Here is a 16,668-nt window from a genome sequence, read left to right as displayed (position 1 = left end):
CGACCAATGGCGCGACTGATGGCGTGACACGTAACCAAGACACGTGACCAAGTTGACCAATGGCGCGACCGATGGCGTGTCACGTGACAAAGTCACACGGCCAAGTCGACCAATAGCGCGACCGATGGCGGCTCATGTGACCAAGTCGACCAATGGCGCGACCGATGGCGGCTCACGTAACAAGACACGTGACCAAGTTGACCAATGGCGCGACGGATATATCGATATAAACAACAAAAATGGCCGGCGGGGGATGAAAAGGAGCACCGTAATAACCGGATTATCGTAATAACCGGGTATCGTACTAAACGGTACTAATTATACATAAAAAGACTAGAAATGTGCAAGGGAAATGAAAATAGTATCGTAATAAGCGGTACTATCGATATAACCGATATCGATATAACGAGACTTTACTGTATTAAAAATAAGTAAATAAATAAAAATGAGGTAGATAAATCGTGCCAAAAAAACCTAACTGAGATGATGTGGTTATACAAGTGGGAACAGCGTCTTCTAACTGTGGATGTGGCCACGTTCAGACTAGACAGATCGCATCTGAGCACATATAATGGGAGCCAGGACAGAGCAGCCACCATTTAAAGTGCCCTTGAGTAACCCCGATTAAAATTCAGATGTTCTTGTTGGGTTTTCCCTGATGTTCTTGTAGCCTTTCTGACAGCTCAAGTCACAGTCCCGAGAAACCCTTCCCACGACATAAGAGGGTTCCCATTGTTTAAAAGGATTAGTAAGGAGACTAAATATTAGCAAGGCTTTATGCTATGCTGCGGAACAAAGTGAAGGCAGTCATCATCAAGTCGAGAAAATATAGCACAAAAACACTGTTGTTGCCAGAAGCTGGACTTGCCATCAAAATTGATGAAAAAAAATCAGATGAACACTGGCCAGGGAAGCTGTCAAGTGGCTGACACTAACAGTGACCGACCTGCAGGAATTGCTGTTTAGTACATGTGACAACTTTTTTAAATCGGGGTTTATCCCGTCTTCTTCACACCGCATGTCAGAGTAATTGCCGTGTATGCTAGCCAAACGGAAGCCTTTATCTTCACACTTAAATCTCTTCGAGCTTTGTGGTCCAATGAAACCAAGACAAAACGCTTTGGCCATAATTCAAAGAGAGTTCTGAGGCAACACCCCACTAGCCACAAAATCCTACAAGAAAAGCTGAAATACAGTACATTTGGATTTAATAGAGACACTTAAATGGTGGAATGTGTGTGCTGGCCTCCATTTAACATGATCAAATCTGAACACAGCCACATCACGGCATTGAAATTATGAAGGTGTGCACATATCTGCAACCACAGTCTCAACCGCTCAAACATATCCCTTTTTTGTAACCCAATTAATTTTAACAAGTTATAGGTTACATTTTAGTTGAAAAAAGCTTCACCAGTACAAATCATAACTGGGAATCGATAGTGGTGAGTCTTTTTTTTATTCCTACTGTATTTCTGGCTGACCACCACTTGCTTACAATACATCCTCGTTTGTGTCTTCGACTCGAAATTTGGATTGGATTGGATTGGATTGGATATGCCTTTATTAGTCTCACAGTGGAGAAATTTACATTTCACAGCATTTCCATCTATACATTTAAGTTTGTCTGTTCCTGCTTTCGGCAGAGTGACCAAAAAAAGGAGAACTGAATAGTTTCGCAGCACACAAATAGAATTGTGCAACATATCAGGACATTGTAATCCGGCTTTATCAACATATGTTATGTGATCAAAACGCATTGTCCTCATTATTTACCAGAGACCAAGCCATATGGCAAATCGGTTCAACATTTTGAACACATGAATGTAGCACTTGGAACTTGATTCACTTAATTTGCCCATGTTTTCTATTTTTGTGTCTATTATGCATATGATTTCCACAGTGATGACCGAATATCTTCACTTGAAAATGTCAAGTTAATTTAGGTGCTTCAAACCTCAGGACCAAGGGCTCAAATCCTTTGTGTCATACTCATGTGTCATGACCTTAATTGGTCGTTTGTCTTCCATGTCAAAACCATTTGTCCATTCCCAAAAACACTTATCATTGAAACACAAATTTCAATGATCTTTCATATAATTTTATATTCTTGTTTTTAAAAAGATTAGCAATCACCTTTTTTTGGAGCAACATGAAGTAACTTTAAAGTTAAAAAGTAGAATTCTGTCGTTTCAGCATGAAAACATTCTCCTGAACACCAGATTATACCCAATTTCCGTAGTCAAAAGGCATTTTAAAGAAGAGCCCAAAAAGATTTTCACTTTGTGAGTCATTAAGCTAAACTGATTTTTTCGTTTTTTTCCCCCAGGGGATATTATATTTAATGCCCACTATCCGGAACTGCCCCCAGATTTTATTTTTGGAGAAGATGCAGAGTTTCTACCTGAACCGTCAGAACTACCGGTGAGTATTCAAGTTAAGTAAATCAAGCAAGAGAGACATTTTCTTGAAATGATTTGCCTCCTTATGCAATACATACGTGCTCTCTCACGGCACTTTCACATTCTCCCCCTTTTGTCCTTGTGCCTCCAATTGGTTCTGTTCAATGGGATAGATGTGTAGTAAATTAACTTGCCATGGAACAAATCAACCACTCCGGAACGTCCTGCAAGAAGTGGTACAGTATTTGTGTAGTCATACACTTCAGCTGCTATGAGGCTAACAGTCCTGCAAGGGGTGTACACATCTGGACAAAATTATTGGTAACTCGATGAATGAAAGTAAATCGTAGAGTGGACACAGAAACATGAATCAGATGGAATCTAAAAGTAAAAGTAATATTAAATTATCATCTCATAAAGCTCAACTTGTGACTTGTTTTCAATTATGGCTCAGTAAAATGATGAAAAAAATAAAAACAGGAAAACTTATTAAACAGTCCTGGACAAAAGCAACACTACCTTTAACTTAAGATTTTATTGCACAGCCTTTAAAAACAATTATTGCCAACAAATGAATTATGAAACTTGACATGAAACTTCACCTTTCAGCATTTATTTTGTCCCGCTCTTCAATAGCAAACTACTGCAGGGTGCTTTCCCAAGACGGTACATGTATGTTTCAGCTCCCTCAATTATATTTAGATCGGGGTTCATCCACGGCAATTTTTGAGGACTTGGCTATTCTGGTGTGATTTTAGGTCATTCCGTTGCAAGACCCATCATAACCTGTGAGATGTTTCACCGATGCAACAATGTTTTCTCCTTTGTTCGTTTCATTTTTGCGTCAACGGTGGTGTATTCCTTGGCCATCTCCCATTAAATTCACTTTGGGTCAAACACCAAAGGATGATGCGATATAACGCTGATGTACCTCCACTTTGGACTTCACCTTCAATATCTGATGCTTTTCGGTGGGGCTGTTTTATTTGTCCACTTGTATTGTCTTCTGTAATTTGTCATCAACTTTTCTCTTGTGGTCACGACCAGGGAGGTTGTGGACACACTATATATATCAGGACAACTTTTCACCCTTTAAATAAGATGACTTCAAAAGTTTCGGGACAACTGTGATTCAAAATAGAAGACAGACATCGGTTGAACATTTAATTATTGTCAAGGGGTTAGGTACCATAATTTATGTTCAGGACCGTTTCACGTTTTCTTGTCTTTTTTCCCGTTGAACCACAATTCAAATGCAGTGGTCATTCGAATTTTTTATTTCTATCGTCCGATTCAAGTTTTTTTTTGTGTACACATGAGGAGGTTTATGGATGTTGTCAAAGAGGACATGAAGGTGGCTGGTGTGAGAGATGAGGATGCACAAATCCGGCCGGGTTGGATGGAGGACACTGATTCGCTGTGGCGACCCCTGAAGGGAAAAGCCAAAAGAAAAAGATTTGTCTAACCATGAATGTATTTATTTTTATTGGTTGATAGCATAGGTTGAATTCGTGGTGTGTGTCCCAATACCCAAAGACTATCTTTCAACAGGTGTAATGTCATGAGAGGCTAGCTCTCAGCGGGACAGGACAAGATGCGCAATGGGCGACAGGTTTGAATACAAACAAAGGTTTTAATAAAGGGTTTCAGGGGGGAATTCACAAGTAACAAAGGCAAGAATAGAGTCTCTTCCAATATTTAAATCATAATAAAGTCTCTTCTGAGGTGAAACTGAAGACGGAGTTCTTTTCCAGGAGTTTCTAGGCCTCAACCCTCTTGATGTCCTCCTCATGTAGCCTAGCCACCTTTAGCAGGGTCCGAATCCAGTGTCCTGTCGTATGGTCCCAACTGGCAATGAGTTCCACGCGGCAATCAGTTTCTCCACAGGGCACAGCAAAAGAGCTTGTCTCCCCCGGGGCACACTCAGAGGCTCTCCGCCTTAAAAGCGTTGCCTGCCAACCAAGCCGTGATCTGCCGCAGGTGTGGTGTTTGAATTGCTGCTTTCCACCAGATGGGGCCAAAACTCTCTCTGGGTGAAGCCATCTTAGGGGGATGTCTCCCTGTTTCTGGCCATCCATTGTAGAGGAGCATGATCAGAGACCACCGTGAAATGACTACCCAGGAGATAGAAGCGCAATGACTCCAGCGCCCATGTAATGGCAAGACACTCCTTCTCCACTGTGGAATAGTTCTTTCTCTGGGCAACAGCTTTCTGCTAAGGTAAAGGATGGGATGTTCCTCTCCTCCATGTACTTGCGAGAGTACGGCCCCCAGACCAACTTCTGATGGATCCGCTTGAACAATGAAGTCCTTGCTGAAGTCTGGTGCCACCAGGATCGGACTGGAACACAGCGCCTGTTTTAGATTGACGAAGGCCATTTCGGCCTCTGGGCTCCATTTCACCAACCGGGAGTGTTTTTTGGTCGTCAATTCTGTCATGGGGGCTGCTATAGTAGCAAAGTCAGCGATAAAGCGTCTATAGTAGCCAGCCATGCCTAAGAACGACTTCACCTGCTTCTTGGTAAGGGGTTGGGGCCAATCTTGTATAGCCCGTAGTTTTGCTTCTTGAGGCTTCACCAGCCCCCGTCCTATAGTGTAGCCCAGGTAGTTGGTTTCGCCAAATGCCAACCTGCACTTTTTCGGGTTTGCTGTGAGACCTGCTTTTCTGAGGGAGTCAATCACAGTTTGTACTCAGGGTAAGTGACTCTCCCAGTCGGGACTCTGTATGAGAACATCATCCAAGTATGCTGCCGCGTACCTCTTGTGGGGCATGAGAATCCGATCGATTAGGCGCTGAAACGTGGCGGGTGCTCCATGGAGACCAAACGGGAGCCTGGTGTACTGGTAGAGTCCCTCAGGTGTGGCGAAGGCTGTCTTCTCCTTTGATGGGGGACCTGCCAATAACCCTTTGTGAGGTCGAGAGTGGTGATGAAGCGTGCCTGTCCCAGGGAGTCAATAAGATCATCAACACGAGGCATCGGATTCGCATCAAATTCAGACACCTCATTCAACTTCCGATAGTCATTACAGAATCGTATTGACCCGTCTGGCTTGGGAACCAACACAATCGGACTTGCTCAGGCACTTTGGGACTCCTCAATAACTCCAAGTTCCAGCATCTTCCTTATCTCCTTCTGTATAGCTGTCTTACGGGCCTCCGACACACGGTATGGACGTTGGTGGACTGTTTTTCTGGGTGTGGTCACACGTCTGTGTGTCCAGGTATGGAGGAGAAGACGTCTTGGTTACGCTCGACCAATTCGAGCGTCAGCTGGCGTTGGTGTGGGGATAAACTTGGAAGCCGTGATCAGCCGCAGGTGTGGTGTTTGAATTGCTGCTTTCCACCAAATGGGGCCAAAACTCTCTCTGGGTGAAGCCATCTTAGGGGGATGTATTTGCCCTCCAGAACCCAGCCTCTCGTGACATCACACAGGCTTGCAAAAAATGTTTTGGAGCTATATCTTTTAGTTACCCTATCGCATTTCTTTGTTTATTTTTGCAAATATCTTTTCAGTTTAAATCTGATGCCTTGGACACATTCTAGAAAAGGTACGGCGGCCATGTATTCCATCACCCTTCTGACTAAATAAGCATTCAGGAACTGAGTACACTAATTGTCGAAGCTTTTTATATAGAATTCTTTCTCATTCTTATATGATGTACAGGGTGTCCAAAGTCAGTCCTCAAGGCCTGCTGTCCTGCCTGTTTTCCAGCTCTCCCAGGAGCAACACACCTGATTCAAATCATCAGGACCGTTTTGATGCAGCTTCAGAGTAGGTTGATGAGCTGATCATTTGAATCAGGTGTGTTGCAGCCGGGTCAGATGGAAAACAGGTAGGACAGTGGCCCTCCAGGCCTTGAGCTGGACATGTCTGAAGTACACCCTCGGCTGCTCTGCAATGTACAGTCTCCATTGTCATAGTTTGCACCTTATTACATGGCACACATTTTCGATGTGAGACACATCTGAACTAATGCCAGGCCATTCTAGTATTTGCACTCTTTCACGATGAAGCCAAGGTGTTGTGACATGTGCAGAATGTGTCTCGGCATTGTCTTTCTGAAATAAGCAAAGTTGTCCATGAAAAAGACTACCGGATTTTCCGGTATATAAGGCACACTGCCAAATCCTTCATTTTCGTCAAAAGATTACCGTGCACCTTATTTGTAAATTGATATTTGGCCATAACAGGGCTTGCGACTACCGCCACGACTCCATTTCCCCCTGTAGGAATGGCGTAACCCCAGCCTCTGCTTTAGTGCCTTATAATGTGGTGTTGGAAAACGTTGATGTATTCTATTTGGAAAACATTTTTCATTGATAGCAGATGCACCTTATAATCCGGTGTGCCTTATACAAATATGGCAAACGTTTGAAAACACACCATTCAATTGTGCCTTCTTCACCGTAAAATATGGAATATATTATTATTATTATTATTATTATTTTAAGAAGGCAGCACATATTCCTCCAAAACCAGTATGTACGGAACCTTTCAGCTTTAATGGCGCATTCACAGATGAAGTTACCCTTGCCATTGTAACTAACACAGCCGAAACCTTTCTGAGTCATTATTCAACATGGGAGGCAATTTGGTAACAAATTTACTCCAGAAAGTCTGCGAAATCCATCATTCTTGTTAGATTTCTGAACTGTGAGAATATATATCTTTCCAAATGTTAACAGTTTCTAGATGATTCTAATTATGTGCCGTTTAATATGCATCACAACTCAAGGCTCCAAATAATTAGATTTGAATCACAATTTTTACAGTCAATATTTCATGGACTCACTAGTATATGCTCAAGTATTTTTTCCTTGTAAACAACCATATGGCATTGTTATTTTGAGCCAAAACAATATAGACACCATTCCTATTTTTGCAGCAGCCATGTATAAAGCAACTAAATTCCCCTGCTTGTGTCAGAGTCTGCAAGAGAAGAGGGGAGTATTGCTCACTGTCTCATAAATCCAGCTGTGCACATAAGGGGAAGTACCTTTGCTGTTGTGCTGCTTGGCAGTTTGTGTGCTCACATATAGTATATTCCTGCAGTTTTTCTCTTCATATGTTTGTAATTTTGCTGCCAGTGCTCTTCTTCAGTCAGTGGACAATCCCTTGCACTTTTAAACCCCAGATTTCTTTTTTTTAATTTTATTTATTTTTGAATCCAGGCCCGGTTAGTCAAGTGCTTAGCACACCGGCTTCACAGTGCAGTGGTCGCCGGTTCGCGTCCCGGTCTCGCCTCCCTGTGTGGAGTTTGCATGTTCTCCCCGGGCCCGCGTGGGTTTTCTCCGGGTCCTCCGGTTTCCTCCCACACTCCAAAAACATGCATGGCAAGCAGATTGAAGACTCCAAATTGTTCCTAGGTATGAGTGTGAGAGTGACTGTTGTTTGTCTTTGTGTGCCCTGCGATTGGCTGGCAACCAATTCAGGGTGTCCCCCGCCTCGTGCCCGAAGACAGATGGGATTGGCTCCAGCACCCCCACCACCCTAATGAGGAATAAGTCGTACGGAAAATGGATGGATACAGCACACGCGCACACGCACGCACACACACACACACACACACACACACACACACACACACACACACACACACACACACACACACACACTATCCATTTTACACCGCACTTTTTTGGACACTTAAAGATGCTTTTCAATTGATAATAATATAGAAGATATATATTATATTTTGAGTGCGTTGATTTGGTTCGCGTCCCGCTCCGGCCTCCCTGTGTGGAGTTTGCTTGTTCTCCCCAGGCCCGCGTGGGTTTTCTCCGGGTACTCCGGTTTCCTCCCACATTCCAAAAACATGCATGGCAGGCAGACTCCAAACTGTCCCTAGGTGTGAGAGTGACTATTGTTTGTCTTTGTATGCCCTGCGATTGGCTGGCAACCAATTCAGGGTGCCCCCCCCCCTCGGCTGGGATTGGTTCCAGCACCCCCGCGACCCTAAAATGGACGGATATACAGTAAAGTCTCGTTATATCGATATTCAAGTGAGTCCGAAAAAATATCGATATAACCGGGACTATCGATATATCCGATCCTGCGCCGAACTGCATTAAACAAAAGCCGCCAAAAGAGGGCAGCCAAGCGCCATATAAGAAACGGAGCTGGCCATTAGCTCCCTTTTTTTTTGGGTGAGAGATGTTCCCCCAATGTTGCCTCAAAATGGCACATATAATTCTTTAATGATTGTAAACATGTATGCTTTAATCTTCAGAAGTACAGTGTATTTGAAACGTATTCATAACTGGATGTGTCTGTGTAAGCTCTCAGTCGTACAGGAGTGGTCTCATTCTCATCGATAACTGGATGTGTAACAAGAAAGCATATTATCCGAATCTGAAGCCATTGTTTGGATTCACAAGCAATGCAAGACGTCTTGGCGTGAAGTCATTTTTATTTGCATTTGAATAAAAAGTGACATCGGCTGTCCTTTAATACACAGTATGGAATGTTAATAATTTTCAAAATCATCGCGCTTCAGCAGACAAAACAAGAAACATTGTTGCAAAAAACGATTGCATTCATATACAGTACAGTGGGCATGTACATAACACAACAGGGAAACTGCAACGCTTACATCTTACTGTATTATGTATACAATTTAAAAAAGTCATCAATCTTCTTCTGCTTCCCAGTTTTACCTTTTAACACAAACACTTCAATCTCGTCTGCTACACACGAGCTAGCGTCTGAAAATGAAAATGGCTCTGCTACACGGGTGCTGGGCACGTAACCAAGTCACCTGACCAAGTCGACCAATGGCGCGACTGATGGCGTGACACGTGACAAAATCACACGGCTAAGTCGACCAATAGCGCGACCGATGGCGGCTCATGTGACCAAGTCGACCAATGGCGCGACCGATGGCGGCTCACGTAACAAGACACGTGACCAAGTTGACTAATGGCGCGACGGATATATCGATATAAACAACAAAAATGGCCGGCGGGGGATGAAAAGGAGCACCGTAATAACCGGATTATCGTAATAACCGGGTATCGTACTAAACGGTACTAATTATACATAAAAAGACTAGAAATGTGCAAGGGAAATGAAAATAGTATCGTAATAAGCGGTACTATCGATATAACGAGACTTTACTGTATATATATACAGTAAAGTCTCGTTATATCGATATTCAAGGGAGTCCGAAAAAATATCGATATAACCGGGACTATCAATATATCCAACCCTGTTTGCATGTAATTTTCTCAGTGCGTGCATAGAAATAGTATCGATATAACCGGGACTATCGATATATCCGATATCGATATAACGAGACTTTACTGTATATATATAAAATGGAAACATTTGTTTCCATTATACATTTGTTTGTTGTAAAATAAAGCTTTTGTCATCTTATTTGATCTTATCTCATCAGTCTCTCACGAAAGAGCCAAGAGTTAATTATTTCTGGTCGATTCTGCTTCAACCAAGAGGCTGAGATGTAGGATCTTTTCAGTATTGCATGGTTTGAAGGGGGTGCGGGGAGGGTGACGAGCATTTTGGGAACAGAGGGCACCAAAGAAGAGGAAATGACAAAGACAGAGGCAGGAAGGTAGGGGTGGTGGACTGCAATACTAGTTACATCCCTTTGGTCGAATACTCTTGCATCATATTGCCCCCCCCCCCCCCCTTCCATGCCTCGTTTTTTTTGTAATTGCTTCATTCAGCAAATTTATCCAGTATTTTTGGCGTTTTTTTAATCCCAGACACAAAATTTGATGTTGCTATGTTTGCATAAAAAGCATTCACAGCCTTTGTAATCTTTCACTTCAGAAGCGAGCATTTTAACATGCATAAACTTTATGCGACCACAAAATGCTTTGGAAGTGATCAAACCAAAATGAAGACATCTCAATATAAAAAAAATATTTCCCTCATTTAACTTCAATACAACCCTCCCAAATATCAGCAATTGGAAGTACTACACTGACCGCGCATGCCTATACTGAGCAAAACTTAAACAAAGCACCCGCTATGATACCATGTGCATTTCAACTTTCCCAATATTTTCTGAACATTATCCGTCCCAACCTTTTTGAAATGCATTCCAGGCATCCAATTACAAATAACAGAAAATTTCATCCATCCATCCCTCCTCCCATCCATCCATTATCCAAACCATTTGACCTCGCAAAGGTCACAGAATATGCTGGAGGCTCTCCCAGCTGGCTTCAAGCACTAGGCAGGGTGAGCAGCACCAGTATTTTGTTTTTCTACGTCTTTCCTTCCTTTCCTCTTCCTTTCATAACTTTGCTGCTGCGTTATTTGTGGTACTAGCACTAGCTGTGTTACTAGTAGTGAACGCTGGCGCGAATGGCTGCCGCTGCTCACCCGCACACAAAAATCCCGTGACTGTAAAGTGTCCTTGAGAGTTTTGAAAGGCACTTGGAAATTAAATTTATTATTATTATGATTATTATGATGATGATGATGATGATGATGATTATTATTATCCATCCATTTTCCATACCGCTTATTCCTCATTAGGGTCGCTGGGGGTGCTGGAGCCTATCTCAGCTGTCTTCGGGCACGAGGCGGGGACACCCTGAATTGGTTGCCAGCCAATCGCAGAGCATATTATTATTATTATTATTGTTGCTGTTGTTGTTGTTATTGGTTATTATTATTATTATTATTATTATTATTATTATTATTATTATTATTATTACATCCTGAACTGGTTACATCCTGAACCCTGGACCTCTACACTGTGAAGCAGAGGCGCTAACCAGGCTTCCACCATGCTGCTGGAATATCTACACAAAAAATGACAAAAATAGCATTGATGAAACATTGATCAGTTTGCACCTGAAATATCCTATTCTTGTAGTGTATCAAATTGAATATAAGTTGAAAATTCTTTTCAAAGCATTGTATCTCAATTTTATTAAAGTTTGAAACAATATTCACACTTCTCTGGAATTGCCGCTTGTGTTTGCCCACAATGTGGTTAGAAAACTTTTTGGCAGAATATTGTGTTGGTTATGATGGGTGGTCATTTATTTGAATATGCGTAAGACTCAATTTAGTGAAACAGCTACACATATCTTTTTTTTTTTTAACTTGCTCAATGCTAGTACCATTTTTCTAGACTTGGCCAGAAATGAATGTTGACACTAAAGATTTGGGGGATTTCCCAACAACTTTGCATTTTTTTTTCCAGTTTGCGTGTATCTGGCCAAAACCTGGGGTTAGCACCAATGGCTTCCTCAGAACCCGCATCAACATGTTTCCACTTAGCGGTCCCAGAGTCATTTGAGAAGAACAGACAAGCTCTGTCTCGTTAAAACTGAAAATTTCATCAACGTAAACAGCTCAGTGTTCATTTTTTATTTGGTCACACCAAGTGCTTTTAACAAAAGGTTCTGTTTTGGGGAAATCGGCTGAACATGAAAAAAAAAACTAATTATTGGGGGGCATCTCGAGATTGACATTTATTAGCTTTAATGGGTGCTGGTGGCTCAGATGGCTGACGGTTTTTTCGTGTTTTGTAATCAATATTATATATGTTTTCCTTTATACATACCTTTTTGGTGTAACATCTTTTTTCATCCTTTTTTTCAAAACCGTTCAAGGACAGAAAATTAGAACAAACATTACACCTGACACCTAGATCTGGATATGACCCTATCATTTGTCTTCTTTTCCTTTCGGCTTTTCCCCTCAGGGGTCGCCACAGCGAATCAATGTCCTCCATCTATCCCGGTTTTGTGCATCCTCTTCTCTCACACCAGCTACCTTCATATCCTCTTTGACCACATCCATAAACCTCCTCTTCGGTCTACCTCTCGGTCTCCTGCCTGGCAGTTCAAGGCTCAGCATCCTTCTCCCGATATAGTCACTCTCTCTCCTCAGGACATGTCCAACCCATCTCAGTCTGGCCTCTCTGACTTTCTCTCCAAAGCCTCTAATATGAGTTGTCCCTCTAATGTACTCATTCCTATCCAACCTGGTCACTCCCAAAGAAAACCTCAACATCTTCAGCTCTGCTACCTCCAGCTCTGCTTCCTGTCTTTTCTTCAGTGGCACTGTCTCCAGTCCAAACATCATGGCTGGTCTGACCACAGTTTTATACACTATACCTAGCTGAAACTCTTCTATCACACATCACACCTGACATTTTTCTCCAGCTGCTCCAGCCTGCCTGGACACGCTTCTTCACCTCTTTTCCACACTCTCCATTACTCTGGACAGTTGACCCCAAGTACTTAAAATCCTCCACCTTCTTTATCTCTTCTCCCTGTAGCATCACTCTTGCACTTGGATCCCTCTCATTTACACACATATATTCCGTCTTACTGCGACTGATCTTCATTACTCTCCTTTCCAGGGCATATCTCCACATCTCTAGCCCAGTTCTCGCTACAGATCACAATGTCATCTGCAAAGATCATGGTCCAAGGAGATTCTTGTCTAACATCATCTGTCAGCCTGTCCATCACCATAGCAAACAAGAGCTGACCCCTGGTGGAGTCCCACCTCCACTTTGAATTCCTCAGTCACACCGACAGCGCACCTCACAACTGTCTTACAGTCATGATACATGTCTTGCACCGCTCTGACATACTTTTCCGTCACTCCAGACTTCCTCATGCAATGCCACAGCTCTTCTCTGGGCACCCTGTCGTACGCTTTCTCCAGATCTACAAAGACACAATGCAATTCCTTCTGACCTTCTCTGTATTTCTCTATCAGCATTCTTAAAGCAAACACTGCATCTGTCGTACTCTTTTTTTGCATGAAGCCATACTGCTGCTCACAAATGTTCACTTCTGCTCTTAGTCTAGCTTCAACTACTCTTTCCCAGAGTTTCATTGTATGGCTCATCAACTTTATTCCTCTGTGGTTAGTACAACTCTGCACATCTCCTTTGTTCTTAAAAATGGGCACGAGTACACTTCGTCTGCATTCTTCAGGCATCTGTTCACCATCTAATATCTTGTTGAATAACCCAGTTAGGAACACCACACCACCTCTCCAAGACACTTCCATACCTCGATTGGTAAATCATCAGGCCCGAGTGCCTTTCCCCCCTTCATCCTCTTCAGCGCCCTCCTCACTTCATCCTTGTTAATGTTTGCTATGTCTTGGTCCACAACAGTCACATCTTCTACTCTTTTTTCCTTCTCATTTTCCTCATTCATCAATTCTTCAAAGTACTCTTTCCATCTTGCCATCACACTACTGGCACCTGTTAATACATTGCCATCTCTATTCTTAACCACCCGAACCTGCTGCAGGTCCTTACTATCTTTGTCTCTCTGTCTCGCCAGCCTGTAAAGATCAGTCTCACCGTCCTTGCTGTCCAGCCGAGCATACAAGTCATCATAGGCCTCTTGTTTGGCCTTTGCCACCTTTACTTTAACTGTGCGCTGCATCTCCTTGTACTGCTGTCTACTCTCATCTGTCCTCTCAGTGTCCCACTTCTTCTTTGCGAACCTCTTTCTCTGTATACACTCCTGCACCTCCCCATTCCACCACCAAGTCTCCTTATCTACCTTTCTTCCACTGGATACACCAAGTACTTTCCGACCTGTGTCTCTGATTATGTTCGCTGTAGTTTGCCAGTCATCTGGAAGGACCTCTTGCCCACCCAGTGCTTGTCTTACCTCCTTCCTAAATGTCATGCAAGACTCTTCCTTTTTCAACTTCCACCATTTTGTCCTCACTTCAGCCTTTGGTTTCTTCATCTTCCTCACTGCCGGCGTCATCCTACACACCACCAACCTATGCTGTCTGGCTACACTCTCACTAACCACTACTTTGCAGTCACTGATTTCCTTTAGATGGCGCCTTTGACACAAAATGTAGTCTATCTGTGAACTTCTGCCTCCACTCTTATAGGTCACCCTATGTTCCTGTCTCTTCTGAAAGAAAGTATTCACAATAGCCATTTGCATTCTCTTAGCAAAGTCAACCACCATCTGTCCTTCAGCGTTCCTCATCTGGAGTCCAAACCTACCCATCACCTCCTCATCATCTTTATTTCCTGCGCCAACATGTCTATTGAAGTCTCCACCAATTACAACCCTCTCACTTCTCGGGATGTTGTGTATGACTTCATCAAAGTCCAACCAAAATTTCTCCTTCTCCGCCAGCTCACATCCTACTTGTGGGGCATACCCACAAACAACATTGAACATCACACCTTCAATTTCTAGCTTCAGACTCATCATTCTATCTGATACTCTTTTTACTTCTAAGACATTCCTAACAAACTCCTCTTTTAAGATGACCCCAACTCCATTTCTCTTTCTGTCTTCACCATGATAGAACAACTTAAACCCTGACCCTAAGCTTCTAGCCTTGCTCCCTTTCCACCTGGTCTCCTGGACACACAGTATGTCTAACTTCCTTCTCTGCATCATGTCAACCAGCTCTCTACCTTTACCTGTCATTGTTCCTACATTCAAAGTTCCTACTCTTAGTTCTATACTCTTGGCCTTCCATTTCTCTCTTTTCCTCCGGGCACACCTCCCTCCTCTACTTCTTCGACCAACAGTAGTCCATTTTCCACTGGCACCCTGAAGGTCAACAGTACCAATGGCGGCCGTTGTTAACCCGGGCCTCGACCGATCCCGTATGGGATTCATAGGTTTGATTCGCATATTTGTTTTGGCAATTTTTTTTTTTACGTCGGATGCCCTTCCTGACACAACCCTCTGTATTTATCCGGGCTTGGGACCGGCACAATAAGACACTGGCTTGCGCCCCCTTGTGGCTACATTCCCTATCATTTGTGACTCTCTTTAATTCAACTATGTTATTTAGGATTGACGCTACGTAAGATCAGTTTCAGTTTTTGAAGCTTCCAGGCCTTGGAAAAAAAATTGTATATACGGTACAGTCAAACATCAGTTTTTGAATGTTATCAACCAAATCAGATTAAAACAGAAGATTAATATAAATATAAATATGACTCAAAAGCACCAAAATGAGAATATTTTGTGTGTTTATCTATATTTTTTTTCTCTGTGGGGTATAGGCTTTCCCACACAATGGCAATGATACATCCTCCACTGTAAAGGGTTATATTGTAGTTTTATTATAGTGATGAGAAAAAGCATTAAAAAAGCGCATTGTTCTTTTTTCACTCCTGATTTGCTCCAGGTTTCTTTTCTTCCAATTGAGAGCATGTCTTCTCTTGTGTTTGTGTAGTTCAAGACAGTGTTCATCGCTCCCGAAAGAACAATATAAAGTATGTTATGTGAAGCTAATCCAAGTATTATTTTATTAAAAGAAAGGAAATGTGGCTGCACGCTACCCTCTGGTAATCTTGAAGGCCATATATTGCTGAGCATTTCCGAGCTGTTGCTGCAGGTGTCCCCTGGTCCGGTTCTAACAATGGACCTTAAATGGCCTGTAAAGTTAGGACAACCTGGGCATAGTGTGCAAGCTAAAACTTCCTTTTTGCCGAAGTCAGTAATGCGTTCTGTATTTTAAAGAAGCTTCATTTTGGCAGAGCTCATTACCATGCCTGGGAATTCTTTGAGTGAGTCGGTGTGGTATTGTTTGCAAATTGAGAAGCGCGATGGAAAAGACAAACATCGGACAATCGTCGAAAGAATTTGAAGAACCGGTTGAACTGGCAAACCAGTTCAAGTATGCATGCTATTTCTGTCAACAACTTCAACTGTTATGGACAAAAACGGCATGTATCACACTGAAGAAACACTGGCTTGAGAATGCCAAATGTCTTAAACACATGACAAGACCAATTTAGGATGATCTTAGACTTGGCAATATCTGGGGGCGAAACAGGGTGTGAGCCCACTCTTGAATTAGAGACTAACAGAGATTAATTTAATATGTACTTGGGAGTTGTTTAATGCCTCATACTTTCAAGTCAACAACGATTTATTGGATAAGGTTGCCAACATCTATAAAAATCACATTCAAGACATTACAAACAAATTATTTCTGTTGGCCTATATAATTATCTTGGATTTTCAGATGCCAGCACCTCTCTTACTGGCCTAAGATAAATATTGGATCAGAGATGGTACAGGCGGATGGCACACGAAGACATAATTCTGTCAATTTGGGTCTATTGAGTGTGAAAACACCAAATTTAGGTGTGCTGTTGTTCTAAAAGAGACACGTTGTGCTCCTTAACGCATCCACAGCCAAATGATTTTGCACACTTCAATCAATTTACCATTGCAAACTTTGCCGGGCATCATATTTATTTATGTCTTCATCACTTGTGCTGTTTTTTGGGGGGGGACACAGAATTGTGATCC

The 16,668-nt window shown here is 42.5% G+C and overlaps 1 protein-coding gene across 2 annotated transcripts in view; it reads left to right on the top strand.

Moving 5' to 3' along the window:
- Nucleotides 1-16,668, top strand: part of babam2 (BRISC and BRCA1 A complex member 2) — a 109,033-nt gene that overhangs the window by 14,878 nt on the left and 77,487 nt on the right. For both annotated transcript variants that reach the window (XM_089005078.1, XM_089005079.1), the window contains exon 4: nucleotides 2,330-2,424. In XM_089005078.1, the coding sequence (XP_088861204.1) occupies nucleotides 2,330-2,424 (95 nt within the window). The remainder of the gene's footprint in view (nucleotides 1-2,329; nucleotides 2,425-16,668) is intronic.

The sequence above is a fragment of the Hippocampus bargibanti genome, linkage group LG09 (assembly GCF_051943395.1).
Source record: "Hippocampus bargibanti isolate YZ-2025 linkage group LG09, ASM5194339v1, whole genome shotgun sequence".
NCBI classification, from domain to species: Eukaryota; Metazoa; Chordata; class Actinopteri; order Syngnathiformes; family Syngnathidae; genus Hippocampus; species Hippocampus bargibanti.
The sequence above is the reverse complement of the archived record's forward strand: the minus strand, read 5'-3'. Positions and strand labels throughout refer to the sequence as shown.